The sequence below is a fragment of the Quercus suber genome, unplaced genomic scaffold (assembly GCF_002906115.3).
Source record: "Quercus suber isolate HL8 unplaced genomic scaffold, Cork oak 2.0 scaffold_344, whole genome shotgun sequence".
In the NCBI taxonomy this organism is placed as follows: Eukaryota; Viridiplantae; Streptophyta; class Magnoliopsida; order Fagales; family Fagaceae; genus Quercus; species Quercus suber.
In genome coordinates, this window is record NW_027069796.1 from 470,179 (window position 1) to 487,840 (window position 17,662).

The 17,662-nt window shown below is 33.4% G+C and overlaps 2 protein-coding genes across 2 annotated transcripts in view; both read right to left on the bottom strand.

The window, feature by feature from the left end:
• Nucleotides 1–6,908, bottom strand: part of LOC111998487 (MLP-like protein 28) — a 37,533-nt gene extending 30,625 nt beyond the window's left edge. The window contains 2 exon segments of the mRNA XM_024030587.2: nt 3,897–4,161; nt 6,609–6,908. Of these exon segments, the coding sequence (XP_023886355.2) occupies nt 3,897–4,161; nt 6,609–6,795 (452 nt within the window). The 5' untranslated portion in view covers nt 6,796–6,908.
• A 2,208-nt stretch (nt 6,909–9,116) lies between these two features.
• LOC111998486 (MLP-like protein 28) overlaps nt 9,117–17,662 on the bottom strand; it is a 37,868-nt gene continuing 29,322 nt past the window's right edge. Inside the window, 2 exon segments of the mRNA XM_065759860.1 lie at nt 9,117–9,356; nt 9,358–9,389. Coding sequence (XP_065615932.1) covers nt 9,117–9,356; nt 9,358–9,389 — 272 coding nt within the window.

The following is a 17,662-nucleotide window of genomic DNA, read 5'->3' on the forward strand; positions in this document are numbered from 1 at the left end:
CTCGTCTTTTGATTGGTCGAACTTGTTCTCTTGGTCGATTGAACCTGGCATGTTTCGAATTCCTGAACTTGCAACTTCCTTTTTCTTGTATTTCGACTTGCAGCACCTTGAGCATTGTCTAATCATACTTATCATACCTATAGACTTAGGAATCTATATCTAGACAAGTTTGTGTTCACGATTTACCAATTGTTCTAAATATTTAGAACCTAACAGGGGTCTAAACAAGCAATAGTATTTTCCACTATTTAAGCTTTCACCAACAATGTGTTTGGCACAAATATTTGGTTCAATTTTCATCTTAAAAACTCAACTTTAAATCAAAATGTTAGAGCCCACACATCTGAATGGGCTAGAATGGTCCACACTCAATACCCGCATGAACATCTCTTTCCAATTGAGACAACCCAGCCACCTTGCCTCTCCCACCACTGACAACCCAGCCACCTCGCCTCTTACCACCACTAACAACCTAGCCACCCTGCTTACAATCACCATCGCTGTTGATTTCCATCCACCACCACACAAATCACAAAAAAATCAAACCCATCCACTATAGCAGATCCACTCACACCACCACCACCACCTTCAACACTACAACAAATTACCCTATAAAACCCAAAACTCTAAACAACAAACTCCAATCCCAAAAAGAACATCTCAACTCAATCTAAACACAAATCACAAATTCAAGTCGAAGCTCTAATCTCGTTATTGAGCCTTCGCCATCACTGCCGAAGTGGACCTTCTTTCTTTTTATTAACAGAGTTTTGCAAGAAAGAGTAGAGAAAGCGAAGAGAGAGAAAGAATGAAAGAAAGAAAGAGAAGCGTGTGTGAAGAAGAAATAAAGAAAGAAAGAAGTTAAGAGAAGAATTGGTGTGAAGAAGAAAAGAGTAGAGAAGAAGAAAAAATCAAGAAAGAAAGATAAAAGAAATAGAAGAAGAAAGAGAATTGTTGGGAGATGTGTTTGTGATGGAGTAAAGTTTGATGCGGGTCCTACACTTGCAAATATTTACAAAAATGCCACAATATCTCATTTTTCATAACTTGAAAACTCTCAAAACTTGTTTTCAATTTTCATAACTCTAATTCAATTTTTTGAGTTTTGAGTTATAGAAACTGGAAACAAAAACTAAACCAAATAGATAGTTTTGAAGTGGGACCCACGGATTTGGAGATTTAAGTGATGAAAACTGAGTTTTGAGTTAGGATTTTGGCTTAACCAAACACTCTCTTAGATTCCTCACTACATTCCACTTTAACTTGCTTTAATAATTTCTTATTAAAAGCTTTTAATGTTAATACTAGTACTCAGTATAACTCTATTCCAGTGCACCTTAGAAAAGTTCAAGCTTGTTAACATCCACTGTTTCAAATACATATCAATAATTAATGCAGGTATGTTTGTATTTTGATACATAAAAGTAGATATGGAAAATGATATGTACAATAATGGACGTTTAAAAACCTTATTTGAAATTTATTGTGTAAAGGAACATGTGTCCAAGGACACATTTGGAATGCTTGGAGAAAATTGGTTATTTTTGTAAAATTTGGGGGTAATTAGATATTTCGGGTGATTTATAGGGTAATTTGGTAATTTTTGTGAAAGGTAGGAACAATTTGGTACTCTAGGTGAAAGAGGAAATTTTTTAATTTTTAGTGAAAATAGGAGCATTTTTGTAACTGGGGGGGTGGGTCATTTATGTTATTTTATTTTGATGAAGACGTAGGTACAATGTGGAAATTTTAGTGATGGTAGAGGCAACCTATTAATTTATGTAAAACTTGGGTTATGCTTGTAATTTCATTGAAATTTGGAGGTTCAAGAGCTTTTATGTAAGGGCCAACTAGGATTAGGCTAACTTCGTTTTGATATGCTTGAATTGGGTCAAATGAAGTCCACGTCACAATGAACTTTGAGTGCATTCAAGCTACATAGGTTGAGCAGTGTTTGAGTTAAGTCTTGTGCTTGATCAAGTTTCAAATTTGACCCTATGAGGGTTTTAGGTTTGAGCCCGTAAACTGGAACGTTGCAGATGGGACTACCTCCTTGGACTTGCTCCGTGTCCATCTAAATTGTGTAAATGCTTCAATTTTAAGCGTAAAGGAATTCTGCAAGTTTTCGTTTTAATTTTAGTGCAAACATGTTAATGTGGAACAATGGATACAATTAGATCTCAATGCCAAATTTCGACAGTGGATCCCCTAAAGACTTATTTGGAGGCTTTTTGGTGAGACATGTATGACAAGTGTGTGATTTGTATAGACACTTGGGTGATGTGTGTGCATTAATGAGTCATTTTTTTATTTATTTTTCTCTTTTTTTAGGAGGTGCCACCAATCATAGGTTTTGTAGATGTGATTGATCAACTATGTCTAACTTATTGTATCACCTAATTAACTAAATGATTCCCCTAAGAGCTCCTAAGCTAAAAGGGGTAGACAAATGTCTTGAATCAAAGACTTTATAGAAGATTTTAGAAACTCCATGTCTATCCTTAAGATAGTACCTTACTTTTATTTCACTTCTAATTTTTACTATTTGAAAAATAACTCAATTACTTGGCAATTGGACTTTTGGAAAAAAAAAATATTTAGAAACTATTTTTGGAAGCAGAGAGAGAGACACGCTTTACTAACATATTTATTTGGAAAAGATAAATTTCAATTTTGGAATTAAATATGTTCGACCTCACTCCATAGCATAGCATCATAATAAGCTCCAATTAATTTGCAACTTACTGTTCGAAAGCATTTTTCTCTTGCGAAAAATACAACAAGGAATAGATGCTTTTGTGAAATGTGGATGTTATTCAGCAATTTATTAATCTTGCAGGAATTCCATTTATTTTGATAAAATTTAGATTGAAATAATAAAGTTTGGAGTTCTTCAAAGTTTAGGGGTCTTTATTCGGAAGTTCAAGGGTTTTGTGCAATTATTGAGAGTAGGTTATTGCGTAGGTTTTTGTTGCCTACATGCAAACATATGAATTCCTAAACCTAAGAGAAAACTTCATAGAGGTTTAGAGAGATTACTGCTTTGCTTTATATCAAGAGAAAACCTAAACCTAAACTTAAGTTTGATGAACCTGTTAGTTCTAGAAGTTGACATTCACAACAACATTGCTGCCTTTTGATGCTCAAGCTAGAGTTGAAGCCTTAGAATCATCAATCCTAGTGTGTTATTGTGGACTTTAAATATTTAACGATCTAGTTGTGATTATGGATGAGGTTTGTGAGGCACTTACAAAGTGTTCAAAAGTTCTGAAGTTGCGTGGGGTCAAACGAATAAGTTAAACTACCGAGTAGTGTTGGTAGTCAAGGGTTTTACTAGATTGTAAAACTTCTTATCTATAGTGAATTGCTTTTTATTGGGGTAGAGGTAATCTCGTAGTGGATTTTCCTTTGGAGTGTTCTCTATTAGTTTTCCAATTCGTCACTAAATTTTCATGTTTCTTACTGTGTGATTCTTTGATTTTTAGATCTGGTATTTATTATGGTTTTGTTTAATTAATCTAAGTTCTAATCACCTAATCAACTTAATTAATTGTTAATTTATCTAGGGGTCTAGTTTTTTTTTTTTTTTTTTTCACATTAAAAGGATAAATAACTTAATTAGAAGAGAAGTATTTTTCTTTTAGAAACACACACACACACACAATATATATATATATATATATCTGGAGAAAACAACAACCCACTTTCACTATTTTAATTAATACAAAGCCTCACAATTTTTACTGCATCAAATGGCTTTAATAAGGCCACACAAGATTAAAATTACATTCATAATTCATAATATTATAGGAGAGAAGAGTCGTACTAAGACTCTCATTCTCTTATTGCCACACACAATAATATGATACAACATAGCCTTTTTTTTTTTTGTCTATGCCTGGGTAAGGTGCGAATCAAGGTCTTTGCTCAGATCAAGTACAAACTGAAGCAGCGAATTTGGTTCTGGAATACTCTCGTTCAGCTTTTCATATTCCATAGTCCAATGCACCAAGCTGCCCTCACCCTTTGCAGTAGCTTTAACAGTGGCTTTGAGACTCTTGTACTCCTGAAGCATATCTCCTTCAATAACTTTGAAAGTGATCGAGTTGTTTTTTTCATCTATTGCTTCGATTATCTCCTTAGCAACTTTAGCTTTCCCATCTGTAGTTTCAAATTAGAAGAGTCAATTAAAGATGTTAACATCAGGCTATTGCAAAGGAAACGAAAAGTAATGGTACCTAGTGTAAGAATTTAAAAAAAAAGAAAAAGAAAAAGAATGAGAAGGTTGGGATAGGTGGTGATGAGTAGCATATAAATGCTAGTCCATTATTTGCAAACCGTCATTGATAGTGACGAGTAAGGGTATGGACGAGTGCATGTGCATTAACTCCACGTAGCAATCAATAACTAAGCAATAAATAGCAGATTACCGTTACCGTCATCCAATAATGCAGAATTAAGGACTGGTTATGAATAGAAAACGTTGGAGTTAAATTGCAATCATTAAACATTGATTACCCAATTGCAACATAATGGTTTGTTGAGTATTAACTCAGTCTAAGGCTATATAAAGCTAGAAAAACCAGGTAAAAGGACATGAATGCACACTGCGATACAGATTATAGTTTTTTTAGAAAAGAACAAGTTAACTTAAGTATCGGAGAGTCCTTGACAGGCACCAAACCGGTGCCCTTATCTACTGAGTGTTTTCTGTGACATAAGTTTTACAGGTTGTCCATCAACTGATGAGGAACATACTAACGAGGCAAATTCCTGCTTCATTAGGTGGGATTTTAAATGAATGTAAATTTTTTAACATGAAATCATGAGTGCCACCTTCTTATTTTTGTTAGTTGCCTACCACTTTTTATTTTTATTTTTATTTTTTTATAAATAATTTTGTTTTTCTTTAAGTGATGCTAGAGATACTATTGCAAATTTAGCTAGATAACTGATTAAGACATTTAATATGTCTTAAGATTACACCAATTATATTTATTATCACATCGATTTTATAAACTTTTTTTTTTTTTTTTGTAAAATTTTATCATATGTTTATCATTTTAATTTAATTTTATGATGACTACCAAGTTAAACTTTCCTGAATATATGTAGTAAATATAACATTTGGCCTTTCTACGTTAAAAAAAAAAAAAAAAAAATTATATATGCACAAGATTTTTTTTTTTTTGAGAAACACACACACACAAGGAGAGGAAAGGGGTTTTATGCACAAGATATTATAATAATAATAATATGCATGATTTAAAAAGTTTCATTTAATTAGTCATTTTTTAAAGGAAACATTAAAAAAAAAAATTGATGCTAAAGGCCATTTAATTAGTAGTTAAAGGATGTGTATATATGATTTCTTTTTCGACTTATGGTATTAGAACTTTGAAGTATATACATCGTTCTTTACTCATATATTGGTAATTTTGGTATTTGTTAGTAATTTATGTCGTGAAAAAAGAGTGATTCTTTAACATACGTTGTCAATATCAAATTTAATAAAAAAGAGTAAGATTACAAATATATATGGCACCCTATTTTTTTTTTCCTTTTCTCATCATGTACCAAGTAGTCAAGTACCAATCTAGCTAAGGAAGGAAACAAGGATGGAACTAAAATTTTGAGTTAGGGGAGGCGGTTTACCGTTGATTGTGTGCGGCGGTTTCAACTTCTGACTTTGCTTCTGCTTAACTTTTGAGATTTATTTATTTATTGTTTTATTGTGGGTAAGAACAAAATTATTTTTGTTTAGAATTTTTAAAGGGCAAGGTTGTTTATTTTGGATAAAATTGGTTAATTGAGCATTTTTTTTTTGGGTACTTTTTGTTGTTGAGCTATTTTTGTCGGATTTGTATATTTTTTTTTTTAGATTTTAGATCTATAAATTTTTTTTTTTTATGGTCACTAAAATGAAGAAAATGCTAGAGCTATAAGTTTTTTATTTTTTATTTTTTATTTTATAATTATAAATTATTGATATGATAAGTGACTACTAGTAAGTAAAAAAATGTTGTGAGTGGTGAGCCCATTATGCAAACCAATAATCAATTATATTGTTTAATGGAAACAAAATGTAATTTTATAAAACAAAATTTCTAAAATTAGTACACATATAATACTTTTTTATTTATTTTTAAATTGGGGAGGGGGGAATGTCCAATGAAATAGCTCCGTCCGTTGAAGGAAGAGAGAATATTTTTCTCTCATTCTTTTTTATTTTTAAATTGATCCAAACTAAAGAAAAAAATAGCAGTTTTTCTTAGATAGATTTTTCCTTACAAAAATATAGGTCAACATGCAGTCTAATTCTAAATCCTATGTGATTATCTATGGTGCTTACCCATCTCTCTTTCCCCATTAGATAGAAGATAGGGCACACACTACTTATATTGAGACTTAATTCATTCCATTAACTTAATCATTAATACTTTGTTTCATCATCTACTGTCATGTTCAGTCAAGCAGGAAGCATTAGTGATTCATCGAAAGTTAGACCATATTACAATTATACTGAGTATGTAGCTTGATCAAGCACATAAACACATGATAATACATAGTCATATATACATATAGTATGTGATCTGGAATCGCCATACCATGGACGTAATCCCAGAAGATGACAGAGCCCTCCTTGCCCCAATCACCTTCATGTAAAGCACAGCCCTGTACTTTTCCAGGGGACACATTGGATATGTGGTGTGGCCTGCAACTGAAGAGCTCGTGAAATTTTTCAGCGGGAGCCTTAATTTCTACATCAGCCTCCACCTTACCAAAGAGAGACATTTTTTTTTTTGGAGATGATTTTCCAAAACCAGCTAGCTTTACAAGTTTTTGTTTTTGTTTTTTTTTTTCTTTTTTTGCAGTAGAAAACACTTGGGGCTATTGCCTTTAAATAGAAGATTTCTGAGTGGTCTCTCGTGAAGATCCCGATCACACTCCAGATTACAATTGCGACGTGGCCCCCATTCATGCCACGTAACGTCAAAGGAGAAGGTCTTGTGTCTTTTCAAATTTCATGATTGGCCCTTTGCTTTATTAGTTTAATCGTTACCGACAAAATAATTGTACATGATAGCAAGGGTTGGAAGACGAAATAATTGTATGGATGATGTGGCCTGCTCACAAGGTTAACATGGTTCGTGAATTCCTGCAAAGATTGTTAGGAGGATTTTGAGGGTCCGTTTAGATAGTAATGCGGCCAAAAAAAAAGAAGTGCGGCCAAAAAAAAAAAAGTCCAAAACGTGAAACTGAAAACGTGCCGCAAGAATCATCTCAATCCAAACGCTCACTGAGTGTTTTGATAAAATACAAATAAATTTATTTGTATTTTGAGTTTTGTTATTTGTAGTAACTATGGGCATATTGAGAGCTTAAGGCTGAAGGTTTTATTTTTTATTATTTATTTATTATTATTGTGCAAGATTGAAAACCTTGATTGAAACGGGAAGTCTCGGTAGACTCTCGATTGAACGAGATCTTATTATGTAAATTCGGATTTACATAATTCCATGAAAACTTTGATTGTATTAGTTGGTTTTAAAATTGAAATGTAATATTGGTCATGAAGTTGAAGGTCGAAGCAATAATTCATTGTACAAAAACAAAGACCTCAATCGAGTGAGGATCAAAGCTCGGTCATGCAAGATCAAATAGAAACTCTCGGTAGAGTCTCTTTAGATACTACGTCAACCAAGACCCTATAATGGAAATTTCGATATTTGCTTCCATGGCAACTTTTATGGCCACCTCAAGACTAAACCCAACATGTATAAAACCCTATTTATAACCATAATTTTGTAAGAAAGAAGAAGATCACAAAAATACAAAGAGAAACTTAGAGAGAGAGAGAGAGAGAGAGAGAGAGCTTTTTCTTAGTCTTTCAATCCTCTCTCATTATTCATTCTTGAGAGGTTGAGAGTTTCAATCACAAAGATTACTATCATTGTGTTGGAAGCACTACTAAAACATAAAGGCAACATCAAATTTTCAAGAAGTTTTGGAGTAGCTGAAAGATTAGTTTATGGTCATCATATTGACTGGTGGCAACAAGTTAGGAGTCTGCAGTTGCTAGCAGGAGCAAAGATCTCGGGCATATAGTTTGACTATATATATGGGGAAGTTGTGTGAGTATTTTATGTATGAAACAACTGCAATAGTGGACTCGTTGATATGGAACTGATGCCATTAGGATTTGGGTTTTCACTCCTTAGGACATGGTAGTCTTTATGTGCGTGGGTCTGTGATTGTTTATTTTGAGAATCAAGTTTCTTATTTTTAGGCTTAGCTAACTTAACCTTAGTTAAACTTCCCCACACTGAGGTAGTCCAAGTTAGGCTTGTTAGCTTTTAGACTCATGTAAATTAGATTGTTTAACCTAATTAATTAACCAAATGAATACTTGGGTTTATTATTCAGATTTAGGTTAAAACTGAAAGCTCAATTAGTGTGTAAAACACTAATGAATGTTTAGACCTTCAATTTCAAAATAACCAACATAAGCTTCTACTCAAACAATACATGAGCGGAATATTAAGTACAAGTAGAAACCCAAACAAATAAACAACTCTACACCATAATTAACTAGCACAACATAGCACGAATTAAAATGTAAGAGTAAGTGTTAGAGAAATGCAAATACAAAGATAACACCGACATGTGTTATTAAAGAGGAAATCGAAAAACTCGGCAAAAAATCTCTTTGTCGCCCTCCAAGCTGTAAAATGATCCACTAAATAATAAAGTTGAGATACACGAATAACCATAGATCTTTCAAGCCTAATTTATCCAATGCACCTAAACCCTCTAAAGTTCTTGCTCCAACAGGGTGAAGCCTAACCATGTTTCATTTAACTTCCCGGATCCCACAATAAGTCCATTGCATTAACAAAATGAATTGGTCATCTCTGATATTCATAATAAAAAAGCCCCACATTTATTAATATATATATAGGATACCCATAAAGTCATGGAGTCTTGCAACAAGTGGCTTCAGTTAGCCCACAGAAGATTAAAATTGACATACATAATTCATAATTAGGAGGACAAAGTCCCATACATTGTTTTATTGTTGTAGTCAATACTAGGATAAAACATAACCATTTTGTCTAGGCCTGGACAAGGTGAGCATCAAGGTCTTTGCTGAGATCAAGTTCAAGCTGGAGCAATGTATTTGGTTCTATAATATTCTCATGCAGCTTTTCATATTCCAGGGTCCAATGAACCAAGCTGCCCTCACCCATTGGAGTAGCTCGAACAGTGATTTTGATGTTCTTGTACTCCTCCATGAGATCTCCTTCAATAACTTTGAAAGTGACCGAGTTGTTTTTCTCATCTATTGCTTCGACTGACTATCGCCTTAGCAACTTTAGCTTTCCCATCTATGGTTTCAAATTAGAAAAATCAAATGAAGAATTTAACATCATGCTGTCACCAAGGAAACGAAACGTAATTTTTTGTTTAGAAATGAATTCCTAAACGCTTAACATTGCTCTCTGCATGAGGGGCCACGTAAAAACATGTAGAACCAAAAACTTCTATATATTAAGGAAAAACCTTCCTTAATAGAATTTGAGACAACTCTAACAGCTTGTCTTGTCTCAAAACTGAGGTATTTATTCAATGCTTGGATGTTGTAGATATATGCTTGAAAACATTGTTGGTTTAATTTTGATTGCTTAACGTTTAATTAGTGATGTCGTACGAGAGCTAAATTTTAAAACTTATGTACACTATTAGAATTACAGTCACCCTAATTACAAGCCACTTTTTACACTAACCCTAGATTTGAAAACCTGGGGACCTGTTGCGGTGAGAAAAAGAGTCATCTGGAATTTGAAGAGCGTAGCCGAGCTGGTGGCCACGCGCAACGCCTTTTGATCAGTTCTCCGGCGTATGTAACATATTTGATATTATATTTACTCTTCTTTTTCCCAAGGAAGGGATTGCATTTCTCTTTCATTGTTTTTATATTATAAATTATCCGGATTAAGGAAAGAAATGATTATGTTCCGCTCATTTCAGAATCATAATATCAAGACTATCAACCTACTCACTGCGTAAAATAGTTCACCCATAGAAGAATTTTTCCTTAAATATAAATCTACATGCAGTCTGATTCAAAAACCAATAATATTATCTACGGTACTTCCAGTTCTTTCTGTCTTTTGCAAGCATATAGAAGATAGGGCACACAATACTTATGCCTTTGACTAGTCTAAGATGAAATAACATATAGAATGCATTCCATTAACTCAACCACCAGTTTATCAAAAAATAAAATAAAATAAAACTCAACCACGTTAAATTTTACCATTGTCTAGACAAGTTTCTATTATGTTAAATTTTACCATTGATGTATATACCAAATTGTATAGGTTAAAATAGATGCAAAAGAGGAAGTATAGAATATGAACACGAGGGTTATATGGTTAAGGCTTGTTGGTCTACGTCCACAAAGGAAGTCTGCAAAGGAAATCCTTAAAAGGTACATCTTTATTGTATCAGTGTAGTACAAAGTCTGTGTTACAATAAATTATAATATAAGTATATATAGGTAGGAGACTTGTACTACACACATGGTATGTGAGTTTGAGCCTATTACATTAGATTAATATGTTTAATACATCTCTAACATATTCTATAATGATTACTCTTTGTCACCGTATCAAAAGGCTAATTGATTTTAGTATAGGTGAGCGTTTTTATCCAAATTCCTTATACGATAATGACTGACTTTATCAATTGAATTAATTAGTTCTCGCCATTAATATTTTGTTTCATCTACCGTCGAGTTCAGTAGATTATATATATAATCCCGGTAGATGACAGAGCCCTCTTTGCCTCAGTCACCTACATGTAAAGCAACACCCTGTATCTTTCCAGGGTATACATTAGATATGTGGTGTGGCCTACGGCTGAAGATCTCGTGAAAATTTTCAGCTGGAGCCTAGATTTCTATATCAGCCTCCACCTTTCCAAATAGAGACTTTTTTTTTTTTTGTTTATATTAATTGATAGGCCAAAAATGTATTGACCCCTTGTGATTAATTAACCAGTTAATTTAGTCGAGTTTTTTTAATTAAGTTAATTAACATGCAAATGCGTGGTAGCACAAACAAATCACCAATAAACTAATTATGCAGCGAAAAATAAATAACATGTTAATTTGTTTACGAATGGGGAAAACTTGACGACAAAAACCCCACCGGGTGATTTTCAGGTCACCATTCCCAAAACTCCACTATTATCACAACAGGCGGTTACAAATAAAGGAATCCCAAGTACTTTACCAACCTACAGTTGAACCCTTACCTCAATACCCAATTGGACTTGTTCTATAGTGACAATTTTCCCTTTTGATGCATGGCTCCCAAGTACGTGACTAACCAATTGTGCGGATCCCAATACGCGGCTTACTCTTTTGCACGAATCTAAGTACGTGACTAACTCCATAGCAACCCTTTGATTGTTATAGTTGATTTGTAGCAGCTTCACATAGAAACACTAATAAGATCTTCAATGTTAGTGTAAGAGACTTTGCTTGGTTATAGAATCCAAAAGCATACAAGAAACGCAGCAAGAACTCTTTCTTCTGTAGGAGGAGGCTAGGGTTTCAAAAAGAAAACATTATGAAGCTCTCTAGGGTTAGGTTTTTCTTTTTCCACCTCTTTTAAATAGGAGCTTAATGGGCTTCCTATTCCAAATAGATTTACACAAACTTGGGCTTTCTTAGTCCAATAAGGATTATACAAACCATAAACAAATAGCCTTTTAAAATAAAACATTGCTGGCTATAATCTGAAAACCGATAAGCTCGATCAATCGAGACATTTGTCGAGCTTTAATGAATCTCGACAAGTCGAGATTCTATCAAGCAGGTATTGAGACCTGAAAATTGCACTTTTCTTGAGCAATTCTTGAGTAATCTTCATGTCTTCAATTTAGCCACTTGTGATGATCATCTTGAACATATTTAGATTTACTCAAATACAAGTACAGTGTTTTTGTCAAAGGATATGCCAATTACATAAAAATATGTCCCCAACAATCTCCCCCTTTGGCAATCCATGACAAAACCACAAAAGTACATTGAATGTCCTAGAATACATTCTACTCAAGATTATAGAATAAATAAGCCTAGTCTAAAAGATTTGAACCTTGGAAGTTGCTACAAGAAGAAGGTTCGGAATCTTGACTTGGCTTTAACTTGTCTTTCCTGAAAGACATTAAACAAAATAAATCAAGGTACCATGTGGAAAATAATGACAAGTTAAATAAACAAGAAACATGTGTATAAAGAGAGAAAAGAAACAAACATGTGAGATAAAGAGTGAAACACATACATCATCATCAAATATAGAAACAACACATGATGTATGTAAATGGTTACAAAACCAAAAGCTACACAACACAAAAAAATATATCAATATCAAAGTGTATCAAACGAACTCTCCCCCTAAGTTAGTTACATCAAAAACTTTCTCCCTTTAACATGAAGTTCTCCCCCTAAGTCTATTACTTCCCTTGAGGAATGACATTCAATTCTCAAATTTCTCCCCCTTTTTGACATGATTGTCAAAGGGCATAAAAAGCCAAAAGATATGACAAGAAATAGAAAAAAAACTGACAAATATGGAACGAGGAGAATAAGGAATCATAGATCAACAAGAAAAGAAAAACAAGATGCTATGGACACAAAGGAAAAAAAATGCAAAACAAAAAAAAAAATAAAATGAAATGCATGCAAGGGAATCTCAATCGATCAAGAGGTGGCGAGACAGGTGTCGAGCAAAATAGACGTCGATAGATGCAGCTATCGAGGATCTATCGAGGGACAAATCAACAAAAGGCTAAACAGAAGCTCGATCGATCCACCAACTGTTGAGAAGCTATCGAGGAGACAGGAGATTTCTCGATCGATCCACTAGGTGTCGAGGAGCTAGCGAGATTGCGATAAGAAAATGTTTAAGGAAGCTCGATAGATAGCCAAGTATCGAGGAGGTGTCGAGAAGGAGTCGAGAAGGAGTCGAACCAGCTTTTCAAAATAGTTTTTCGAGAAGGGAAAAACACAGAAATGAATGCAATTCAACATGCAACTTAACCAAAGATTCAATCAACATATTAGGCTCTCAAAAACATTTCTTAATAAGAATTTTAAGCACATGGATCCTCAAAAACAAACACACACACTAAACAAGTCTAACAAATTTTATATTTCAAAAACAAGTCAAGACAGTTTAGTGAGAATACATTAGCACATGTAAAACCTTGTGATGGTCAAATCACATTGTACCTACACATGTATCAAGAGTAGTAAAGAATATTGCGTGTTGTGTGTGAAAAATATCGCAAGATTGCATATGTATATACATGTTATGACGATTTGAGATATGAGAAAATTACTTTAACTCACACACGATCATAATTGTTTGATAGAGACTATCACCTTCGAGGTACATCCTATAACTCCCACATCTCCTAGAATACACACTTGTAATCATATTTAAAGCATTTTTTTATCTTTTTGCTTTTTATTTTCTTTGCACATTTTTTTTATTTAACATATCATGCATGGGCATATAAGAGAGAGAAAAGAAATACCCAAGATGTTAAGCATTTGACATTGCACTTTTACTATGCCGAAGCATACAGATGTCTTTGACATTGCACTTTTTCTATGCCAAAGCATACAAGTGTCTTATTATGATTGGTGGACAACATTGATGAGATGGTTATTTATGCATTTCTCTTAGGATTTTCTAGTCATTCCCATCAAAAAGAGTAATACGAGTGTTCTGTTCAAGGGATAACTTAATCTTACTCATCAGAAATAAGAGTCACAAAACTCACTTGTTTAGTTGTTCATAAGAATGCTCATCTAAGCTATAGATGATACAAAGTTTAGAAAACTTTGTTTCAATGGTCATCCATGGTACACAAGTATCAAAGTACACAAAACACACACTGTTTTTGTATTTTCTGATTTTTCAATTTTTTTTTTAATTTTTATACGAAAAAAAAAAATAAACAAAACTGAAAATAATCAAACAAAAACATGTTAAGCAAAGCAGTGCATAAAACTAGATACAAATGCATGAAAACATGATTTCAAAAACAAATAAAAAATCAAGAAAGAAAGTCCAACTTTAGATAGAAAGAATTAAAACAAAGGACAAACAGAAAAGACAATTAAGTCTTAGGCTCCTTTCTCACCCACACAACACGAGTCTTTGGTCTGAAGATGAAAAGTCATGTGTTCTAGTATGATTACTAAAGGACATAGAGGAATTAGAATTCCCTTGAAATTGAGTCAAAAAGCTCAAAGCTTTTAATAACTCACCAAGAATAGGTACAGAGCCTTTAAACAAAGGATGAGACCTATTGGACACTCGCTTATGAGGAAACAACTTGAGCCAATTAGAATGAGTGTGACCAGAATCACCACAATGGTGACAAACATGAGTAGTTTTAGAGCTACTTAGCTTCCTAGAAGGAGGTCTAACCTTAGAGGTTGACAACTTAGGACAATTTAGCCTAATATGACCAACAATATGGCAATGATGACAAGTGGGGACAAATTCAAAATTTCTATTCAACCTAGGAGGAGTTTTAGACATAGGTTTAGAAACTTCAGCGTTAACATCAAAATTTTTACCTTTGTCTATCCTAGCAATATTAGCCTTCAACTTTTCATTATTCCTTTTAAATGGGGGAATATAAAAATCTTTTTCTTTTGAGTTAGGCTCAACAACAAGTTTAGCACTAGTTAATTTTTCAACTTCAATTTTAAATTCAACTAGTTGCTCTTCCAAACTCTTAATTTTGTCCACCTGAGATGAAATTTGATTTTTAAAATTCTCATTCAAATTATTGGCTTCCTCCAATTTTTCAATCAAATCATCCTTTTCAAGCTTGACCTTTTTAAATTTAGCTTTTAATTTTGTAGAATATTCAAGAGATTTCATACAAAAATTATAAAGCTTGCAATAGGCATCTTGAATATCATCATCATCATTCAACATAAGATCATGCAAATCAAAACAATCAAGAGTTTCCATGACAACAGGAGTCAATGGATCAACACAGTAAAAATTAAACCTAATCAGAGTATGTCTGCTCTGATACCACTTGATATGCCAAAAATGTATTGACCCATTGTGATTAATTAATCAATTAATTTAGCCAAGTTTATTAATTAAGTTAATTAACATGCAAACGCGTGGTAGCACAAAGAAATCACTAATAAACTAATTATACAGCGGAAAATAAATAACACAGTAATTTGTTTACAAATGGGGAAAACTTGACGGCAAAAACCCTACCGGGTGATTTTCAGGTCACCACTCTTGAAACTCTACTATTATCACAATAAGCGGTTACAAGTAAAGGAATTCCAAGTACCTTACCAGCCTACAGTTGAATCCTTACTCAATACCCAATTGGACTTATTCTATAGTGATAACTTCCCCTTTGTGCACGGCTCCCAAGTACGTGACTAACTAATTGTGCGGATTCCAGTACGCGGCTTACTCCTTTACACGAATCCAAGTACGTGACTAACTCCACAACAACCATTTGATTGTTGTAGTTGATTTGTAGTAGCTTCACATAGAAACGCCAATAAGATCTTCAATGTTGGTGCAAGAGACTTTGCTTGGATATAAAACCCAAACGCGTACAAGAAATGTAGCAAGAACTATTTCTTCTGGAGGAGGAGGCTAGGGTTTCAAAAAGAAAACCTTATGAAACTCTCTAGGGTTAGGTTTTTCTCTTTTCACCTCCTTTAAATAGGAGCTTAATGGGCTCTCCTATTCCAAATAGGTTTACACAAACCTTAAGCTTTCCTAATTCAATAAGGATTATACAAACTCATAAACAAATAGCCTTTTAAAATAAAATATTGCTAGCTATAATCTGAAAACCCATAAGCTCGATTGATCAAGACATCTGTTGAGCTTTAATGAATCTCGACAGATCAAGATTCTATTGAGCAGGTATCGAGACTTGTAAATTACACTTTTCTTGAGCAGTTCTTGAGTAATCTTCATGTCTTCAATTTAACTATTTGTGATGATCATCTTGAACCTACTTAGATTTATCTAAATACAATTAAAGTATATTTTGTCAAAAAAAAATATGCCGATTACATAAAAATATGTCCCCAACACTAATATTCCAAAACCAAATACTTTACAAGTGCTAATTAAGAAAAGATAGTAGTAGGTAATGTGGGTCTGTAGGAGAAGCTATTACCATTATATAGAAAATTTGTCACGCTAAGATCCTCTCTGTTGACCATTTCATTGCCATGCTCATCCAGATTGCATGGGTCCCATTCATGGCTTGTAATGTCAACTAGAGAGATCATGTGTATCATTTTACATCGAGACAAATTAATGTGGGTTGGTTGATGTCCTTTTCGTGTTTAATAATATTGGTTTTGTCATTACCTACAAAATAATTGAACGTGGTATAGCCAGCTTGAGAGATACAAAATAATTGCATGTGATAGCAAGGAGGAGAGAATAGACAAGATAATAAATAAATTCTGACAAGATATGGACAATGAGTGAAATGAGAGTGGAGAGCGAGGTGCAGAATCATGCACAAGAGAGAGGGAACAGAAAAGGGAAAAAACACTGCGACTTGATTGAGAGCTAGTGTATAATCATGCACAAGAGAAGGGGAGAAGAAGGAGAGAGAATAGATAAGAATTTAGAAAAAAATTGGATTTGCATGAGTGCGAGATGCAAAATAATGCACAATAAAGGAGAGAGAGAGAGAGAGAGAGAGAGTGAGTGTGTGTGTGTGAAAACACGACAATTTTTATTTCGTTGAGAACTCATTGTAAATTGAGATATGAGAACTACTTGTGAACGCAAGAACATCAACTTCTTACATCAATTTTTTTATGTTTTATATGTAGACATCATTTTTTTACTTTTTAAAATGTATATATCAGGATATATGTACGATTGTAAATATTATATGAAAGTGCATATAAAATAAGTATCAATGAAAATTTAGTGTGCGCTTGGGAAGCGCGTTTTGCACTTCCCACGTTCACGTTTTGCCTTCCTTTTTTTTTTTCAAAAGCCATGATTGTTGACTTTGGGGTCTGAACAGTGCTTCCACAGTAACTTTTGCAACAATTGTTCAGGTACTTTTCAGTAATTTTTCAGCAACTTTTCAATCACAGGACTCACAAACTTCACTTTTTAACATTTTTTTTTTTATTAAAAATGGATCTCATAGTATTATTTACACATTTAAAAATTATTTTGTTATAGTGTTTTTTAATTTTCAGTTTTCAGTTATATTCAAATAAACTCTTATTGTTTGTGAAAGGGAATGATTCTCATACCCTCATTAGAAAAAAAGAGAAGTCTTTTATGTAATATGTCATATAATAGGTTTAACATATTTAACTTATCATTGCATTCCATGGGAAGTAGATGACATTAAGGGTTTGTTTGGATATCGCTTATTACTGAAAATTAAAAATTAAAAACACTGTAGTAAAATAATTTTTAAATGTGTGAATAGTACTGTAGGACCTAGTTTTAAAGTTGTTTTTACAGAAAAAAGTACTTGTGGGTCCCGTGAACATTACACGGGATCCACTAAAAAATGCATGGGACAGCACAAATGC